The sequence below is a fragment of the Guillardia theta genome, assembly GCF_000315625.1.
Source record: "Guillardia theta CCMP2712 unplaced genomic scaffold GUITHscaffold_10, whole genome shotgun sequence".
Classification (NCBI taxonomy): domain Eukaryota; class Cryptophyceae; order Pyrenomonadales; family Geminigeraceae; genus Guillardia; species Guillardia theta.
Genome location: NW_005434664.1, coordinates 91,966 through 107,467, shown reverse-complemented (window position 1 = coordinate 107,467; position 15,502 = coordinate 91,966). Strand labels below are relative to the sequence as shown.

Below are 15,502 nucleotides of genomic sequence, written 5' to 3'. Positions count from 1 at the left end.
GATCGACCGCCACTAGATTGGCCTAGATCTTGGAGTTTGAGATGATGCAAGGAAGTTTGTTGATGCAGCAAGTTGATGAAGGTAGTGCGAACTCAGCGAGATGGATAGAGTGTAGGTGCACTCTACGTGAAAACGTGCTGTCTGTGGTGGATCGAGACGGGTTTGAAATCGACAGCTTTGTCTTCGGGAGGAGTATGAAAGTCAAGCTGGGAGTGAGCAGCACGAGCAGTAGCATGTTTGGTCAAGACTTTCACCTCAATATCTTCAACCATGACGACGTAAGGATCCGCCTGTACTCGTTCAGAGCAGCCACCATGAACGATGTTGAGTGCTGGACGACGGCGTTCATGGATCTCCCTTGCGCTGCTGAGATTTTCCCCGAGACTGACGAGTCTAGGACAGCAGAGAAAACCTTGATCCACTCGTTGGGCATCGAGCTGCACAAAGACAAGCTGACGCAGCGTCTCGTCGTCTCGACCATCCTTGCGGACTCGCTCGTGTCTCGCAGCGGGCCGGTGCAAGAGGGCGACGTGCTGGAGCGCGTGAACGGCGGGAGGATCTCAGATGCGGCGGAGCTGCTGGCCATGGAGAGATCGATCCTCGACTCGTCCAGCGAAGACTGTCTGAGCATGACCTTCTTGAACCCCAACAGCAACAGCTCCTACCAAGTCCGCGCAAGCCTCTTGGAGTGGAAGAATCTCGACGTATCGGGCGAGTCAGAGGCCTCGGGGGACGCGCATGGCTACCTGCAGGCTTCTCTCCCCTCTCCTTCGGCTCCCGAGATCTCTCTCAGCGTCGTGAGGGAGATGGAGCAAAGGGATTCACAGCAGCCACCACAAGGGGGGCAGGGCGTGCACGTAGCTGGAGAGGTGGTGGAGGTGGAGGCCAACAGGGAGTCAGACAGCAAGGCAGAAGCTCAGCCTCCTGTGGCAGATCTCGAGCAGGTTGCTGTTGACATGCTAGCTGCTGATGCCGTTGGAGCCAAGGACAAGAGCGCAGCGGCTGCTCCTCTCATCGTCCGGAAGGCTCGTCTGGGCTCGTTGGTGGAGGTGAAGGGCATCTTGGAGCGGGAGAACGCTTCTGTGCACAGCACCGACAACAAGGGAAACTCTGTGCTTGCAGCTGCTGCAGCCAACGGCCATCTCAACATCGTTAAACTGCTCCTGCGGTACAACGCCAACATCAACGCCTGCAACCAGAGGGGACAGAGTCCCTTGTTCCTCGCTCTCAAGTATGGCTACACCGACGTCGCCGAGTTCCTGCTGCAGAACAGGGCAGACAGTTCGTTGAGAGACGACGAGGGGCTCGACTGCTTCGAGGCGTGTAATCCCCTCGTCTACGAGTCGCAGACGGCTCAGCTTGCCAGCATGGGGTTTACTGAGCGGAGGAGCGTGTTGAAGGCCCTGCTGGAGAAGAAGGGGCTCGTCCTCGAAGCTGTCGGAAAGTTGGTCTCCGAACAGTCGTGACGGTCAGCCGTTTGTTTGTTTAATCACTTTATTGCCTGCAAGTAAACAAGAAGGCGGGGGGCATGCAAGGGGGAATCAAGTGTTTTTAGACCGGCACAAGTTTTCAGTCTTCGGGCACCTCATGGATCGATCGATCGCCGTCTCCTTCGTCTGAGAGGTCAATACAAACTTCCTCCTGCTGCAAATCTCGATTCTCATTCCCTCCCGACTCCTCTCCACCCTCCATGTCCTTGCTCGACTGGTCTTCGACCACATCGTCGTCGTCAACAACAGGCAAAACTTCTTCGCATTCCTGTGACTCGTCCATCGATCTTGACTCACCGCACATCACCGATGTCGACGCACTCTCATGCTCGTAGTCGTCCAAGCAGATGTATTGAGACGCAGACGGCTGGACTAAGTCTTGCGCATCCGCCGGCTCAACATGTGCAGTTCTAAGTTTCTTCGCTCCCACCACCTCGTCCACAGCCTCCTCGTCTGCACTCCCGCGAGACACCAGGAGATGTTTCCGGCTCGTCTGCTTGCTCGGGGACTGCGAGGAAGCTGAAGGTGCAGTGGGGAGATGTGCGTTTGAGCCGCTGAGGATCTGCAACTGAAGGTCATCGAGGATCTCACGAAATCTTGTTCTGCGATCCTTGAGGTCAGCTTGTCTAAACCACGAGCTCTTGACGAAGAAATCGTTGGGGTCGTCTATATGCTGCAGCTGCTCAAACGTTGGCTGATAGTCTCTTATGCACATTCGCTCCATGTACTCGATCACAAAGATCCCGCAGTCCCACTCGTTCTCCTGCTGCGGACAGGAGGGATAATATCCCGGGAACAAGAACTTGTCGAATTTCCGATCTCCCTTGGTCATGGCATGCCGCGCGTTCCATAGCTCCTGCAAGAACTTCCTAATGCATTCAGGGACCCAGTGCTGAGTTTTTCTGATTGAGTTGAGGTGAAGGATGCAAGGAACTTGCCAGTGCGTGTCTGCGAGTTTCTGTACCTTGTCAAGGAAGGGATAGCACACCACGGCAAGGCTCCAGTGCATCCGCTCGCAAATGGGAATCAGGAGAAAGTCCTTGGAAAACACGTCAACATTTTTCACCCATGACAGTACTTCGCTAGGCCTCTCCGAGCTGTCGGTCAAGTCCGAGTCTTCTTGCATGAGCTTGGTGAAGAGGTAGGAGTTGAAGATGTGAAACCTGTCCCTCGTCTTGGGGTTCATCCTCAAGGTAACATATCTGCACCAGAAGTCGATAAGGCTGTCATTGAGGAATTCACCCTCGTTCAGTCTTTCGACATCGGCGAGAGTGAGAGTGATCGCGTCTGGGTCACCAGGAGGATAGATAATGAACTGCCATGGTCGTCCTGCACTGCCATCATTCTCTTCCATGGCATTGTGGTGTGCAGCTGCCAGGTTTCCAAGCATCGGGTTCTCGGCGGTTAGATCGACAACTCCAGCTAAAGACATGACTGATGTTCTTACTTCCCTGCCAGCACGTGTCATGTCATGAAATGAATGCAAGATTAGACGAAATCTCCTTCTCAAACTCTTCACCTCTTCCTCCTCTCCCTCTCCAACTTACGCTCAACCCTTACTTTGTTGCTTCTTCAAACTCCGTTTTCCTTCTTCCGTACATTGCCCTCCTCGTCTTTCAACTTTGTTCTATCCTCTCGTTGTCTTCTTCCTTCTCTACACATTCTTCTCCTCTCCTTCTGCTGCTTCCTCTTCCTTTCCCCTCCCCCTCCCTTCCCCTGCCCGCCCTCCCCCACACGTTCTCAGCATCAGTCCAAGTTAGCAGGACCCCCACCCCCTTGTGTCCTAAAAATCACCCCCCTCATCTAGGCACTTCGACCTGTACGAAGCGCACAAACCGAGATCTGATACGCAAGGAGGGAGGGAGAGAGAGCAAGTCAGTTTGTGTTAGATCAGCAAGTCAGTCAGCCTGTAGAATGACAGAGGTCTTGTAGATAGCATTGCCATCACGACATGTCTCAGGTGAAAGCTGAAGTCCATGAAGAAGACCCCAATGAGAAGAGGCGCAAGCGGAACCGCTTGTCCTTCCAGGACTTCTTCTGGGTTGCAATGGCGATACTGTCAGGAATCTTTGACATGTTTGCATTCTATCTGTGTCTTCGGCGCAGGTTCAGGGGTGTGTACTTGTTTGGTGGGCATACGCAATTCCTAAGCACGTGGAATTTTCTTCTCCGCATCAGCAGCCTCGTCCTGTTCGTGATCTCCACCCTAGCGTTTGAGCCGCATCCTGACCGGTTTATCTTGAGACGCCATGAGCGGCGGGACTTCTTCTACAGGAACACAGCAGTGCTTCTAGGGCTCAGCGTCACGTTCAGTCCTGTTGTGGCGGTGTGTCATGGGGTGTTGATGCGAGCAGGAGAAGATGTCATCGAGCAGGAGAGCATCGCTGCAGACTGGTGGATCAGCCTCGCCATGCCCCTCCTCGGTTGGGTCTTCCTAGTCTTCTGCAGGCCCAGGCACTGGATGTACGGGCCTGCAAGGTACGTGGCGAGGAGCGGGAAGCGGCTCGGGCTGACGGTCGGGGCATCGCGAGTTCACAAGCTAGTCGTGCTCTTTTGCCTATGGACTCTCATTTGTCGCCTGCTGGGGGGGCGCTGGGGTTATCGGTTCTTGAGCGAGTATGAGCGAGAGCTCTCGGCTGCTGGGCTTGTGCTGAACTTGTCCGGTCTCTTCTGCTTCCTCCATGCGGTCGCATGGGCGTCATGGTGGTTTGCTTACTGCATCTCTCCCCCAATCGACTCCACCTGATCGCTTAGACCCCCTGGCTTTTTCCGACTTTATTCTACTCGCCGCCTGCTGGCCAGCTCGACATGTTCCCCAAGACTCGTTTGAGCTGTGAGCCTACTTTCATCATGGCTCCCTTGGCCTGGTCCACACGAGCTTTCCAGACTTGGCTCTCTATTCTTCCAGTGAATGCTTCGATGACGTCATCTTGCGAACCTTTTTTCTCCTCATCATCGCTGTCAATCACAATCCAATCATCAGTCATTGACTTGGTCAGGTCGACAGATCCCTCCATCCGACTTTTCGTGCCGTAGCGAGCCATACTTCGCTCCTGCCAGCTCGCGTAGTTTACAAACCGACCGGCTGCCTCTCCGCGACCATCAGCAACGCGCTGGGTGCTCTGCTTGGGGTCGATCTCGACAGTCTGCAGCCCCCAATGACTCGAGTTGAGCCCCACAGCCGCTGCTGCCTCTCCCGGCTCCGTCACAGGCAGTATCGAAGGCGACAAGGGGCGAGCAACCCACACTTCTCCCCTTCCAGTCACCATGTCCTCGTCCACCGGTGCGTTGAGCATCTGAGCGGGAGGAGGGCGAGAGGTGGGAGTCCCAACCTTGGCATTGTCGGCAGCCTGATGTTGACGAATCGGAGGCAGATTCCCCTGGAAGTCAGCAAGATTCGGGTCTGCCCCAACTCGCAGCAGCAAGGAGCAGATTCGATTTCCAGCTTCAGAGTCGTTGATGTAGTGAAGAGCTGACTTACCCTCTTGATCCTGAAACAACAAAACCGTCAGGTCTGATCGATAACACGTGAACAGGACCTGAAGGTTCAAGGCGTCAATCGAGAGAAGTTTGACTAGGGCCGTGACGGCTTCTTCGCGATCGTACATTGTAGCAAGATGCAGAGCCGTGAATCCCTCACGAGTTTCAGATTCAACATCAGCATTTCCCTGTCGCACTAGTTGATTGATGATGTCAGTGCGCCCAAACTTTGCAGCATAGTGAAGCGGACAGAACCTGTGAAAATTTAGAGTTACCGCCACCTCCTTGATAGACACAATCACCATCTCTTGTCACGATGAGAGACATCTGCATTGCTTTGTAGAAGCTCTGAGACAAGGTCACCATTGTTCTGCACGACAGCCTGGTGTAACGCCCCAACGTCTATTGCACACTGCATGAGCGGGGAGTCCTTGCTCTGTGTGGCCTCGTTAGTGAACAAGTTCTTGGCTACTGCTCAAGGCAAACCATATTCAAGCTTCCCGTCGTGTGACCAATCCCTACCAAAACAAATTAAATACGATAAAATGACAAAGAGAGTCTACCACTTTCTTCAGTCGGGACGATCTTCTGATCAATTGCAGAGGACAGATACAAATCACTTTCATCCAGCATTGACTTGCACAAGAATGAGGAGGAGAAATCACTCGCAGGAACGTATTCTTCATCGTCCTCTGAGTCTAAATAATCCTCATTGATGACGACTGGGGTGATTGCCGACTCAAAGACACCTAAAGGGTCTTGCCTCTGACCTGTAAAAAACATCATGGTGATCTACACTTCCACAGACAAAGAAAAATCGAAAAGAAATACCGAGCGTGGCAGACTGGAACGAAAACAATCAAACGAAACAAACGAACAAAATAACGCCAAACCTCCATGGCAAACTGATCTTGAAGATCTACAACAAGAAACTTTGGCTTGTCGTTCAAATGCATAGCCTCCCTTGCCGCCTCGTTGCCCTGGGCCCCTCTCTCCTCCCTTCTCGCTGCCTCCTCGATCCGCCCCCGTAGCTCCTCTATCGAGCCCTCCTTCTCCCCCAGCGTCCCGGCCTCGCGATATGCCGCCTCCGCAACCTCAAGCCGCTCCATTGCCTCCCGCATCTGCCCCTGCTCTAGGCGCTCTCTGGCCTCCCTTGCCGCCTCGTCGCCCTGGGCCCCTCTCTCCTCCCTTCTCGCTGCCTCCTCGATCCGCCCCCGTAGCTCCTCTATCGAGCCCTCCTTCTCCCCCAGCGTCCCGGCCTCGCGATATGCCGCCTCCGCTGCCTCAAGCCGCTCCATTGCCTCCTGCATCTGCCCCTGCTCTAGGCGCTCTCTGGCCTCCCTTGCCGCCTCGTCGCCCTGGGCCCCTCTCTCCATTTTCAATTTTGTCTTTCCCACTTCCGTCTTTTCCTCTTGATGACTCTCTGTTGCTGGAGTTATCGTTTCTTTGTCTGGTTTTGGTAGTGAATCTTTGAACTGTCCATTTGACTTCTTTTTCTGTTTGCGTTTTTGTTTTTTGGTTGTTTTTGGAGAAAGCTTTTCTTGGTTGATTACTTGAATCGCAGTACCGACAACCTCGGTTGGAGAAACTTCAGGCAGACTACCACGAGCCATTGCTTGTTGGCTTTCCAGATCAAAAGTCTTAGATTTCGGACAGGAATTTGCTTCACTTTTGTCCTGCATGCATTCGAAAGAAATGCCAGGTGCCTTTGGGCGTGGATTTTCAATATGAAGGGATCCAGTAACATATTCCTTGTGATTGATTAGCGACTTAGTCATCCTCAAGCAAGACAGGTTTTCATCCAGCGTTGTGTTACTTAAATTATGAGTATCATGCTCGGCAAAAGCACTCTTCTCGAAACTCGAGCTCAAGAGGTCTGACACTGAGGCATGCAGCAGCTCGTTCGCTGCCCCTTCATTGTAGTCTTCATGCAAACTCTGTCTGGAACTTACATCACAATCACCATCCATTGCATGTGACGCTCCTGACTCAAATAGATCTGCCTGTTTGTGCAGCTTGTGACTCAGAATCCTGCCTCCATCTCGTTCCTTGAAAAGCTCTTTCGATTTACCCTCACCGAAGACATTTGGAACAATCAAATCCTCATTGGCATTGCATGCAAATGGAGCGTTTGGCGAACACTCATCCCCTTCATTGTCAGAAGCAGAGTAAAATGCGTCGCAGTCAGAGCCCTCCTGCTCTTCCAGCCTGAAGCCCAAATGCGGCTGAGAAGACGTCAAGGACACCAGAGTCCGTCGGCTTTGCGATAGACTACCAAGCGCCGAATGATAAAGACTGACACTCGACTGGCAACTCCAGTCGGTCAGTTCTTCTGGAATATCTTCTGTTTCTAAAGTTACATAGTCAGCCTGTTCATTTGATGAAGTCAACAAGAATGTTTACCTTTGGCCATTACGATGGTATGCCTTTCAGCGTACCGAACTGTGCAACACGCGCGTCAGGGCATTATTTCTCCACGTACATTCCTTCATTTTTCTTTGTCTGCATACTCCTATTGCCCTCTGGCCTCCCATTCTACCATCGCTGCTCGATCTTGCAATCGCACGGTTTGATTGAGACTCGTTCAGTTGACCTGCATTCCTTGTTTCCATATTTCTTTTTGTAAAAGTCGATGAACAGTTACTTCAACTCTTTCTCTCAGATTTCTTGTCATGTACGTGCTCTATTCAGTGCTCTTCTCCACCGACCTCTCGCTCTATCCAGCACTCTCTCCCTCCTCCTCTCCCCTTCCCCTGCCATTTTCTTCACCTGCAACAAACAACAAACAAACAGGATAATAAGCTATTTAGACCCTAATTAACTATTATGGCTGTTATTTTACTCAACTTCGGTCTCTAAAACTAACTAACGCCGTAGTAAAGCCACGAGCCCGGCCCGGCCGCCAGGCCCCGGGCCCCGGGGCGGCCGCCCAGCCTGAGGCCGGGTCCCGGTCGTCCCCCCGGCGGAGTCCTCCCGGCCCCGGCGTTCAATTTACGGTCACGTTGAACTTAGCTTGGACTGCCAGTCCGACTCCGAGCTCACACGGTCCGTCGGCCCGGGGCCCGGAACCCTCAGCCTGGCACCGTCTACGGGCCGGGTCGGCAAGTCATCAGTACCAGCAGATAATTAGTTATCGATGGTGACAATGTAGGCAGCGCCATGTTCAGAGGTGTAACGGAGAGAGGTTAGGGCCGTTCGCAATGGAGCCGCGATACAAGGAGTGAGCGACAAGACCGACATGGAACAGATGTGATGCATGTGATGACGATGCCACATCTTGACTCCAAACACGAAGATTGAGATAACATGGATGACCAGACGCGAAAATTTTGCTTTTCTATATCTGCTCACTTGCACGCCATCGAAAAGATGCGAACTTAATGATGACTATGAATTCATGATGATGAAACGAAAAAGTCGAGATTGTTATAGAGTGTTTGTTCTGTTGATGAACAGTCTGGTTTCCAGCATCCATCGCAGGGTAGAAATATTCAAGGAGGACCAAAAGTTAGCAGGAAGATGTTCGGAAATGATCGATGTACAACATCGCAAACAACTTTGCTACAGGATCATGTAGAGATAGCAGAGACAAACGATGAAGTCGAAACTTTGTTCTGGTGAGCTGATTGTGATGCAGCAGATCTCAATGCCGCTAGAAGAGCTTTCGACAGCCTTCACGCCGCGAGTCGATGCAGAGGCTGGCTGTTCGCCAGAGCATCCGCTGGGGACCAGCACGAATGCCAAGGACTTGATCGCCAACCTGAACCGCATCAGGCAGTTGAAATGCACTCCCTGCCGCTCCTCCGCAACCTCCGATGCTTCAAGAGCCCCTACGCCAGTCGACATGTTGGAATCAAACAGCGTCTTTGACCCGATGAAGACTATCACAGGCCTCCTCTACCCGCGTCAAGATCGCAGTGGGTTGCAAATACATCTCAGCTTCTCAAGCCCTCAACCTCAACCTTCGAAAAACGTCTGCAAGAGGCAAGACCACGAGAAGCAAGGACATTGTAGGCATGCTTGCTATCATGAAGATCAACTGAATATCAACGAGACTTTCACCCATGCCAAGAACAACCTAACTTCAGACCGTGAAGACGAAGCTCCTTCTAGATTATTCGATCATGTCCAAAACGACAAGCAGCGTTACCCGAATTCGGGGTTTTTGAACTCTTTCTTTCAGAACAGGACTCTGACCTTCCTTGAGAATTGGCCGTTTCAGCGAAAGCATTCCAAGTCAATGGACCCGACGAACATTGAGAGTGTCATAAAGCTGGCAAAGGAACAGGCCAGACACGACCTAAACAACTTGGGAGATGAACTGCAAACGCTTGTCTCGCAGATGGAGTGTGAATTGCAAGAAGAAAGGTTTGTAGCTACACAGAAGGAGGCTTGCCTGCAAATGGTAAAAGGATGATTGTTATAGTGAGCAAAATTGATCGTTACATGCAGATCAGCAAAAGATTTTTTACCCTGTTGGACTTGTATCAAAACAAAAGTCTTGTGCAGATGGCCCAAAAGCACATGATTATCTGTTTCAATCTTTGGGTACGCACGACTCAGCGGAATGAAATAACGTACGCCTTCTCCTCTACGATGTGATGTGTTATGATATGACACAGTAATGTGATGTGATGTGATGTGATGTGATGTGATGTGATGTGATGTGATGTGATGTGATGTGATGTGATGTGTTGGGATGTGATGTGTTGGGATGCGATGCGGTGCGATGCGGTGCAACCTGACTTTCTTTAGTGATTTTTTTTGTTTTCGTGTGGGTTCTTGTTGAATGGCAATGATCCTCCTTGTTGCTAGGTGCTGGCAATGGGGTCATATAAGCATGATGCTGTCACGAAAGCACAAGCATCGATGGCGTCGATTGTGCGTTTATCAGCACAGAAAAGAGCTTGACTCTGAAAGCCCTGGTGGCTGCCTCATTGCAGCTGGATCTGTACATGTCAACCACCAACCTGTAGAAGCGGAGCCTTTGCTGACGACAGACTTTGTGCAGAGTGATTTCAATCACATTTCAGCAAGCGATTCCCCAAGGTATGTAATACATACAGCATAGAACGGAAATCTTACTTCAGATCCGGAGGAAATCACAACAAGATTGGACAACATAAATATTCATTCACATCGAACTTCTTTTGTTTGAAATTAGATTAGTCTACACGTCACTTACTTTCCTGATTATGTGACAACAGCACATCTTCAGCCTCTGGTCTGTGCCTAGAGGTTCGTAGCTGTTGGGTAGGAGCCTCTCTCTTCGCTGACTCCACCTTGTCTCTGTACTCATCTTGTAACTCTTGGACCTGCGATGCAGCAAGTCAGTGAACAAACTCTTCATGCAAGTGATTCTCAACCACAGCAGGATCGTAGCTGCAAGCTTCATAGGTTGTCATGTACATCTCCCCTGTCAAGGGAATACCGTTCTTGATGGCTACTTTGAGAAGTCCGAGAGCAGCTTCGCTGTTTCTCACAGCCCCTAACGCTCCGATCATCTCTCGATAGACCAGCGAATTTCGACTTTTGGGCGGAATTGATCTGAAAAACTGCCAAGCGCGAAGAGCAAGGTGCTTGCTTTCTGCCAAGTAGGCAAATCTTGCGCACAGAGCTACTCCTTTAGACCCAAGATGCTGACCGGAGATGTTAGATGACTGCAGAAATCGATCCACTCTTGCCCATGTTTCATTGTACCAAGATCCAGCGTAGCCTGACCCTTCATTCTTTTGCCGTCGATGAAACGCACCCCACACAGCAGATTCAAGAATCCAAACTGCATGTTTTGACGACAAATTTCCAATCTTTCTCTGAAGAGCTTCTGCAGCTTTACAACTATCAGAGAAATTTCCGACGTTTGCTTGCACAGAAAACTTTGCAATCAGTAACAAGCGCTCCAATTCCCTTTCTCCTATTTCAAAGCCGCAGCCTCTCATTCTGCCGATAACATGTTCTCCATCCTTCATGGCAGCTTGGCCTCGACCGGCACCAGACACCACCACATCAAGCAATACTGAAAGCATTTCCTTTGTCGGTCGTTCTCCCCCACCCTCAATATACTTCATAGACAAGTCAGCATCGCTCAAACTTGCCAGTCCCTGATGTGCGTTGGCTTCCAAGATCGACATCAAAAGTTGCTTCTGATGTTTTGATAGCTCGCCTTTCAGCTGTACAAGTCTATCGACAAACGGAATCAATTGATTCATGTGAGCTAAACCAAAAGGAGCAGCTGCAGACGCGACTTCTATGAGTGCACCTAGAAGCTCGGCACTCCCTGTGACCGCTTCTTCGTTGCTCAGGTACAGCATCAAACTTACAGTCTGTTCAAGAGAAATCTGTCCGTGTTTGGCACACTGACACACCGCATGCATCGTTTGTATCAGCAGAGCGCTGTCGAAGTGCACTCCGCTTGCCTTTGCCTTGTCGAGTATCCTGGCAACATCCTCGATTGAGCCTCGAGATTCGGAGCAGACGACCGTAAAAATCTTCATCAGCTGGGTCAAAGTCAAAGTATCGGGCTCATGGCCAGCGATCATCATGTCCTCAACAATGCATTCTGCATCTAAACAAGATACAGTAACGTTTCTATTGAGATGCTCTTCAAGCGCCACCTCAAAGAAAAAGTCAAAGAAGCTTTTGTCAAAGGTGCCTCCAATCACAAGCAGTTGACTCTTTATGAGTTCAATCTTGCTTGTTGAGAGATTGAGATTTCGATATCCATATATCAGTGCGTCTGTGACCTGATTGAACAGTCTCTGCTCAAGAGATACTCGTTGCCGAAATATAACATTGAACAATTCCACAATGTCGTCAATACTAGCCTCGTTCCTCCGGTATGCAGCTAAAGTTCCATTCAGCCAAAGGGCAACCAACAAAGAGTCAAGCTGCAGACCTCCTACTTCACAATATGCTACAGTCTTTTGAATATCTTGCAGAGTGGCTTTGCCTTGTTGAGCAAGAGCAACAACAGCACCTACCATTGGATAACCGATTCCATGTTCCAATTCCACATCCGGCTCCAGGAATTCTGTCAATCTTGTCTCAACTTCCTCCAAACTACTATCACCGACAAGCGAAGCTGCTAAGATTAGCTGCATCCTTGCAGCAGATATGATGATGCTGTTCGACACGTTGTAACACTCCAAGGTCTTAATCAGATTGAATTCATAATCACGCCAATTGAGATCTGCTTGAATATACGAGGATTTCAACCCTGGAGCAGCCTGCCCGACATATTGCCTCTTGTCCATGGAGTTCTTGAAAGAGCAGGAGACCAAGACAGACCAGGTGCAACTGTGTAAGGTAGGGAGGGAGCACAGCTCAGTCATTCTCTCGGAGACAAAACAAGATTCCATCATTCTCAACACCATGACTTCGGCATCGTTCATGTTTGCCTTGCCATGATACGCAGCCCATGCTAGAGCCTCAAGGGCAGGAAGATACATGCTCATATCAGACCCTATTCCCAGGGATTCGATTGTCTCAAGCGCCATGTCGATCTCCTCTGGACCAGCTTCACCTCTCCGTGCACATCCCACCACAATGTCCATGAGAAGGAGTTGTGAAAGATAAGATGGAACAAGCCCCGCATCGTTGATGATCTGAAAGATCTCCTTGCCATCCCCAAGATCTGCTTTGCCTTTCTTTGCGTCCTGCGACACTTTCCAGAGGAGGTAATCGAAGGATAGGGAATCGAGCTCTGTTTCCAAACTGCTTCTTTCTCGGCTGACTGCGAAATTCCCACGAAAGATGTTGGAAATGACAGCAGGATTATTTCTTACCAATGGCCAATGCCAGCGAATGTCCGCCGAGACCATATCCATGAAATGATCAAAACAAAAGAAGATTGGGTCATCAGGTGCGGGTTTTCTATTCCAAGGTCCCTGGATTTTCGTGAAAGCATGATTCCATTCCTCTCCGCTACACTTTTCCAAGCGATAAATCCACTGAGGTTCACTGATTGATTGATGCAAAGGCATGCAGGCAAGATAAGTCACATTCACATACTTTTGCTCCAATTCAGATTTTTCAAATGTTTGGTTGGCTACTTTCCAAAACAATGCATACTTTACTCCATGCCCTCCAGCGTACTGCCGTACTGCGACTTGTGGACCTAAGCATGCCAAGAAATGAAGGCGAGCCTCCAGGATGTGGCGGAAGGCATCTAGCTGGCCCCAGGTGTCTTGACCACTTCCTTGTTTTATCTTTGGATAAAACATGTTCAACCTCAAATCCGACAATTGCTTTGCACACAACGATCGCTTCTCCTCAAGATGACCATCTCCAAAAGCAAAGCTCTCTAAGATGTCAGCTGTCTGATCATTGAGATGCTCTCCGTCTTCGTCAAGCCAAGAAAGCGCATCGCTCAGAGGCGGGGCCTCCACTTGTTTCGTTCTGAGTGCAAGTCCTTTTGGAATGGGCCAGACATTGAAGAAAGAAGTGCCGGGGAATGCAGAGGGATAGAGACCAAGAAAAGGTGAAGCGCAAGGCCACAGGCAAAACATAAAGACGAGCAGAAGCTCTCTCCTCCCCGCCATTCTTGATGCGGCTGCTCCGCTTCCTCACCGTTCCCCTCTGGTAGTCTTCTGCCCTTCTTCAGCTTCCTCCTCTCTTTTCCTCCTCCTTTCTTTGTCTCTCTTCCTCCTCCTCTTTCTCCTTCCCTTCCCTCTCCCCTTGATCCTCCACCTCTCCACCCCCTCACTCGTCTCCTCTCCGCATACTCTGCCCAGGATTTCCGTACTACCCCAGTACCCCCTGTTTCAGCGGTCTGTGTGAAGCGGTGGGGTGGGGACATTGCGATAAAATGGCGGGATCGAGCGCAGAGGCAAATTCGAAGATTTTCGTGTCGGGTAAAAGCGAACAAGACATCATGTGATATGTGATGTGACGTGACGTGATGTGACGTGACGTGACGTGACGTGACGTGATGTGATGTGATGTGATCTTGTATGGTGTTGTGTTGTGTTGTGTTGTGGTGTATTGTAATGCGATAGAGGAGAAGAGCGGGAGTCTTAGTAGAGTATTACACATGAACAGAAAATAACAAACAGTTAGTAAAGAGGCGGTGCATGAGCCGAATTTGTGGAAGATTCAGGATTCGTAACCAGATGAAGCAGGGTATGGATTCTACACGCCATCGTTCACAAGTCTTGACCCGACAAAAAACAGAGCCCGGGCAAGATGGAAGATGGTTGCAAATTTCCTGAGGCCGAAAAAGAATAATTCAGTTAACGTGCTTGATCGAGAAGAGATGCAGGCAGTTTCAGTACGAAGGCACAATACTTTTGACCTCTTCCATGTATTAGCTTCCCTCGCAGTCTGAGAATCGATGCCTTAACCAGAGATTCAGGTAGAAAGGATTGATCAGACGTTGAATGAGAACACAAACGTTTCTCTGGTAATAAGAGCTGCCTGACTTAGACCAAGATAATGACATCATCATGCTACAGTATGAACAAGACGGAGACATCCAGTACGAACTGGTTGAGTACAAGACCGGAGATCATGACAAAGTGATGTATTCAAATTCGATCTATCTTGAAATTGAAACCCTCATCTCGTAGAATATCATTCTGCGACAGCGAGTCTCCGGAAAGGCAAGCCTACCAACTGCAATTGATAAATCTTCGTGCCACAAGTTGATCCTTCCATGTGAAACGTCAGGTCACTATCAAGGATTTCCAAGCTTCACAGAACAACGGTGTTGACAGCACAGGACATGTCTGTCTTTGGCCGGCTGAGGAGGTAGAACATTGATTCCAGCGTGGGTTTGATCCAAAAAGAGGTATCAGGTGATGGCACATTGTCTGTTGAAGATGTCTGCAACGCTCGACGGGAAAAACGTTTGCGAAATAGGGGCAGGGGTATTCTACAACAGCATTTGAGTTGGAAATCTGTTGAGAACATTTTTCAAGGTTGGACTTGCAGGATTGCTCTTAGCAAAAGCTGTTTGTATGAACTCTATCCTGATTACCGATGGTACATTCAATTATCATTGTGTTTGAATGACTGACGAATGAAAATTGTGATGAAAGGAAATGAGAAGGTATCTTCTTGGGGTAACTTTTCGCCTGTTGACTCTGCAGCAGGTTGTTGAGGGATTGAAAGAGAGTCTCAAGACAAATCAAGGGCCTGAACACTCCACTGTCTTCTGTTGTAAAGAGGTGTTCGATGCGATGTTGCTTTGCAACCTTGCATAACATTGCGTCAAGATAGGAATCAGACAGCTGATATGGTCGGAGAAGCTCAGTTCACTGCAGGTTTTGCTGTAGTCTAATCCTTTCAGAGATTTTGATATGGAGCGGAGGTTCCAAGAGCAGGGACTTTTGATTTCGTCATTGGCGCAGATTGTTTGTTTTTTCGCGACTACCACAAAGCCTTAGGTCTCTATCTTCGGTCCAATTTTCAAACTCTGACAGTGTTACTCCAGTTCACACCTTAGATGTTTTGTTGTCTTCAAACGGGCAAGCGTTGCTATGGGCGCCAAAGAGGGGAGGGACTCTTGAAGAGTTTTGTGCCCTTGCGCAGGT

The 15,502-nt window shown here is 49.9% G+C and overlaps 5 protein-coding genes across 5 annotated transcripts; 3 read left to right on the top strand and 2 right to left on the bottom strand.

Annotated features, from left to right (window-relative positions):
• Positions 1-931: 931 nt before the first annotated feature.
• On the top strand, positions 932-2,343 carry GUITHDRAFT_84839 (hypothetical protein; the record flags this gene model as incomplete). Its single annotated transcript, XM_005838639.1, has 2 exons — positions 932-1,323; positions 2,270-2,343. Exons 1-2 carry the CDS (start codon positions 957-959, stop codon positions 2,341-2,343), a joined length of 441 nt encoding a protein of 146 aa, XP_005838696.1. The 5' UTR covers positions 932-956.
• Positions 2,344-3,441: 1,098 nt separating this feature from the next.
• Positions 3,442-4,236, top strand: GUITHDRAFT_102319 (hypothetical protein; the record flags this gene model as incomplete). Its single annotated transcript, XM_005838638.1, has 1 exon — positions 3,442-4,236. One exon carries the CDS (start codon positions 3,442-3,444, stop codon positions 4,234-4,236), a length of 795 nt encoding a protein of 264 aa, XP_005838695.1.
• A 34-nt stretch (positions 4,237-4,270) lies between these two features.
• GUITHDRAFT_102318 (hypothetical protein) lies at positions 4,271-7,462 on the bottom strand (the record flags this gene model as incomplete). The annotated part of the gene is made up of 9 exons (XM_005838637.1): positions 4,271-4,981; positions 5,030-5,225; positions 5,273-5,406; positions 5,457-5,488; positions 5,534-5,740; positions 5,802-5,814; positions 5,864-7,320; positions 7,374-7,412; positions 7,453-7,462. 9 exons carry the CDS (start codon positions 7,460-7,462, stop codon positions 4,271-4,273), a joined length of 2,799 nt encoding a protein of 932 aa, XP_005838694.1.
• Positions 7,463-8,565: 1,103 nt separating this feature from the next.
• On the top strand, positions 8,566-9,387 carry GUITHDRAFT_102317 (hypothetical protein; the record flags this gene model as incomplete). Its single annotated transcript, XM_005838636.1, has 1 exon — positions 8,566-9,387. The coding sequence occupies one exon, from the start codon at positions 8,566-8,568 to the stop codon at positions 9,385-9,387; it is 822 nt and encodes a 273-aa protein (XP_005838693.1).
• Positions 9,388-10,147: 760 nt separating this feature from the next.
• Positions 10,148-13,510, bottom strand: GUITHDRAFT_102316 (hypothetical protein; the record flags this gene model as incomplete). The annotated part of the gene is made up of 2 exons (XM_005838635.1): positions 10,148-10,285; positions 10,337-13,510. 2 exons carry the CDS (start codon positions 13,508-13,510, stop codon positions 10,148-10,150), a joined length of 3,312 nt encoding a protein of 1,103 aa, XP_005838692.1.
• Between the last annotated feature and the right edge of the window lie 1,992 nt (positions 13,511-15,502).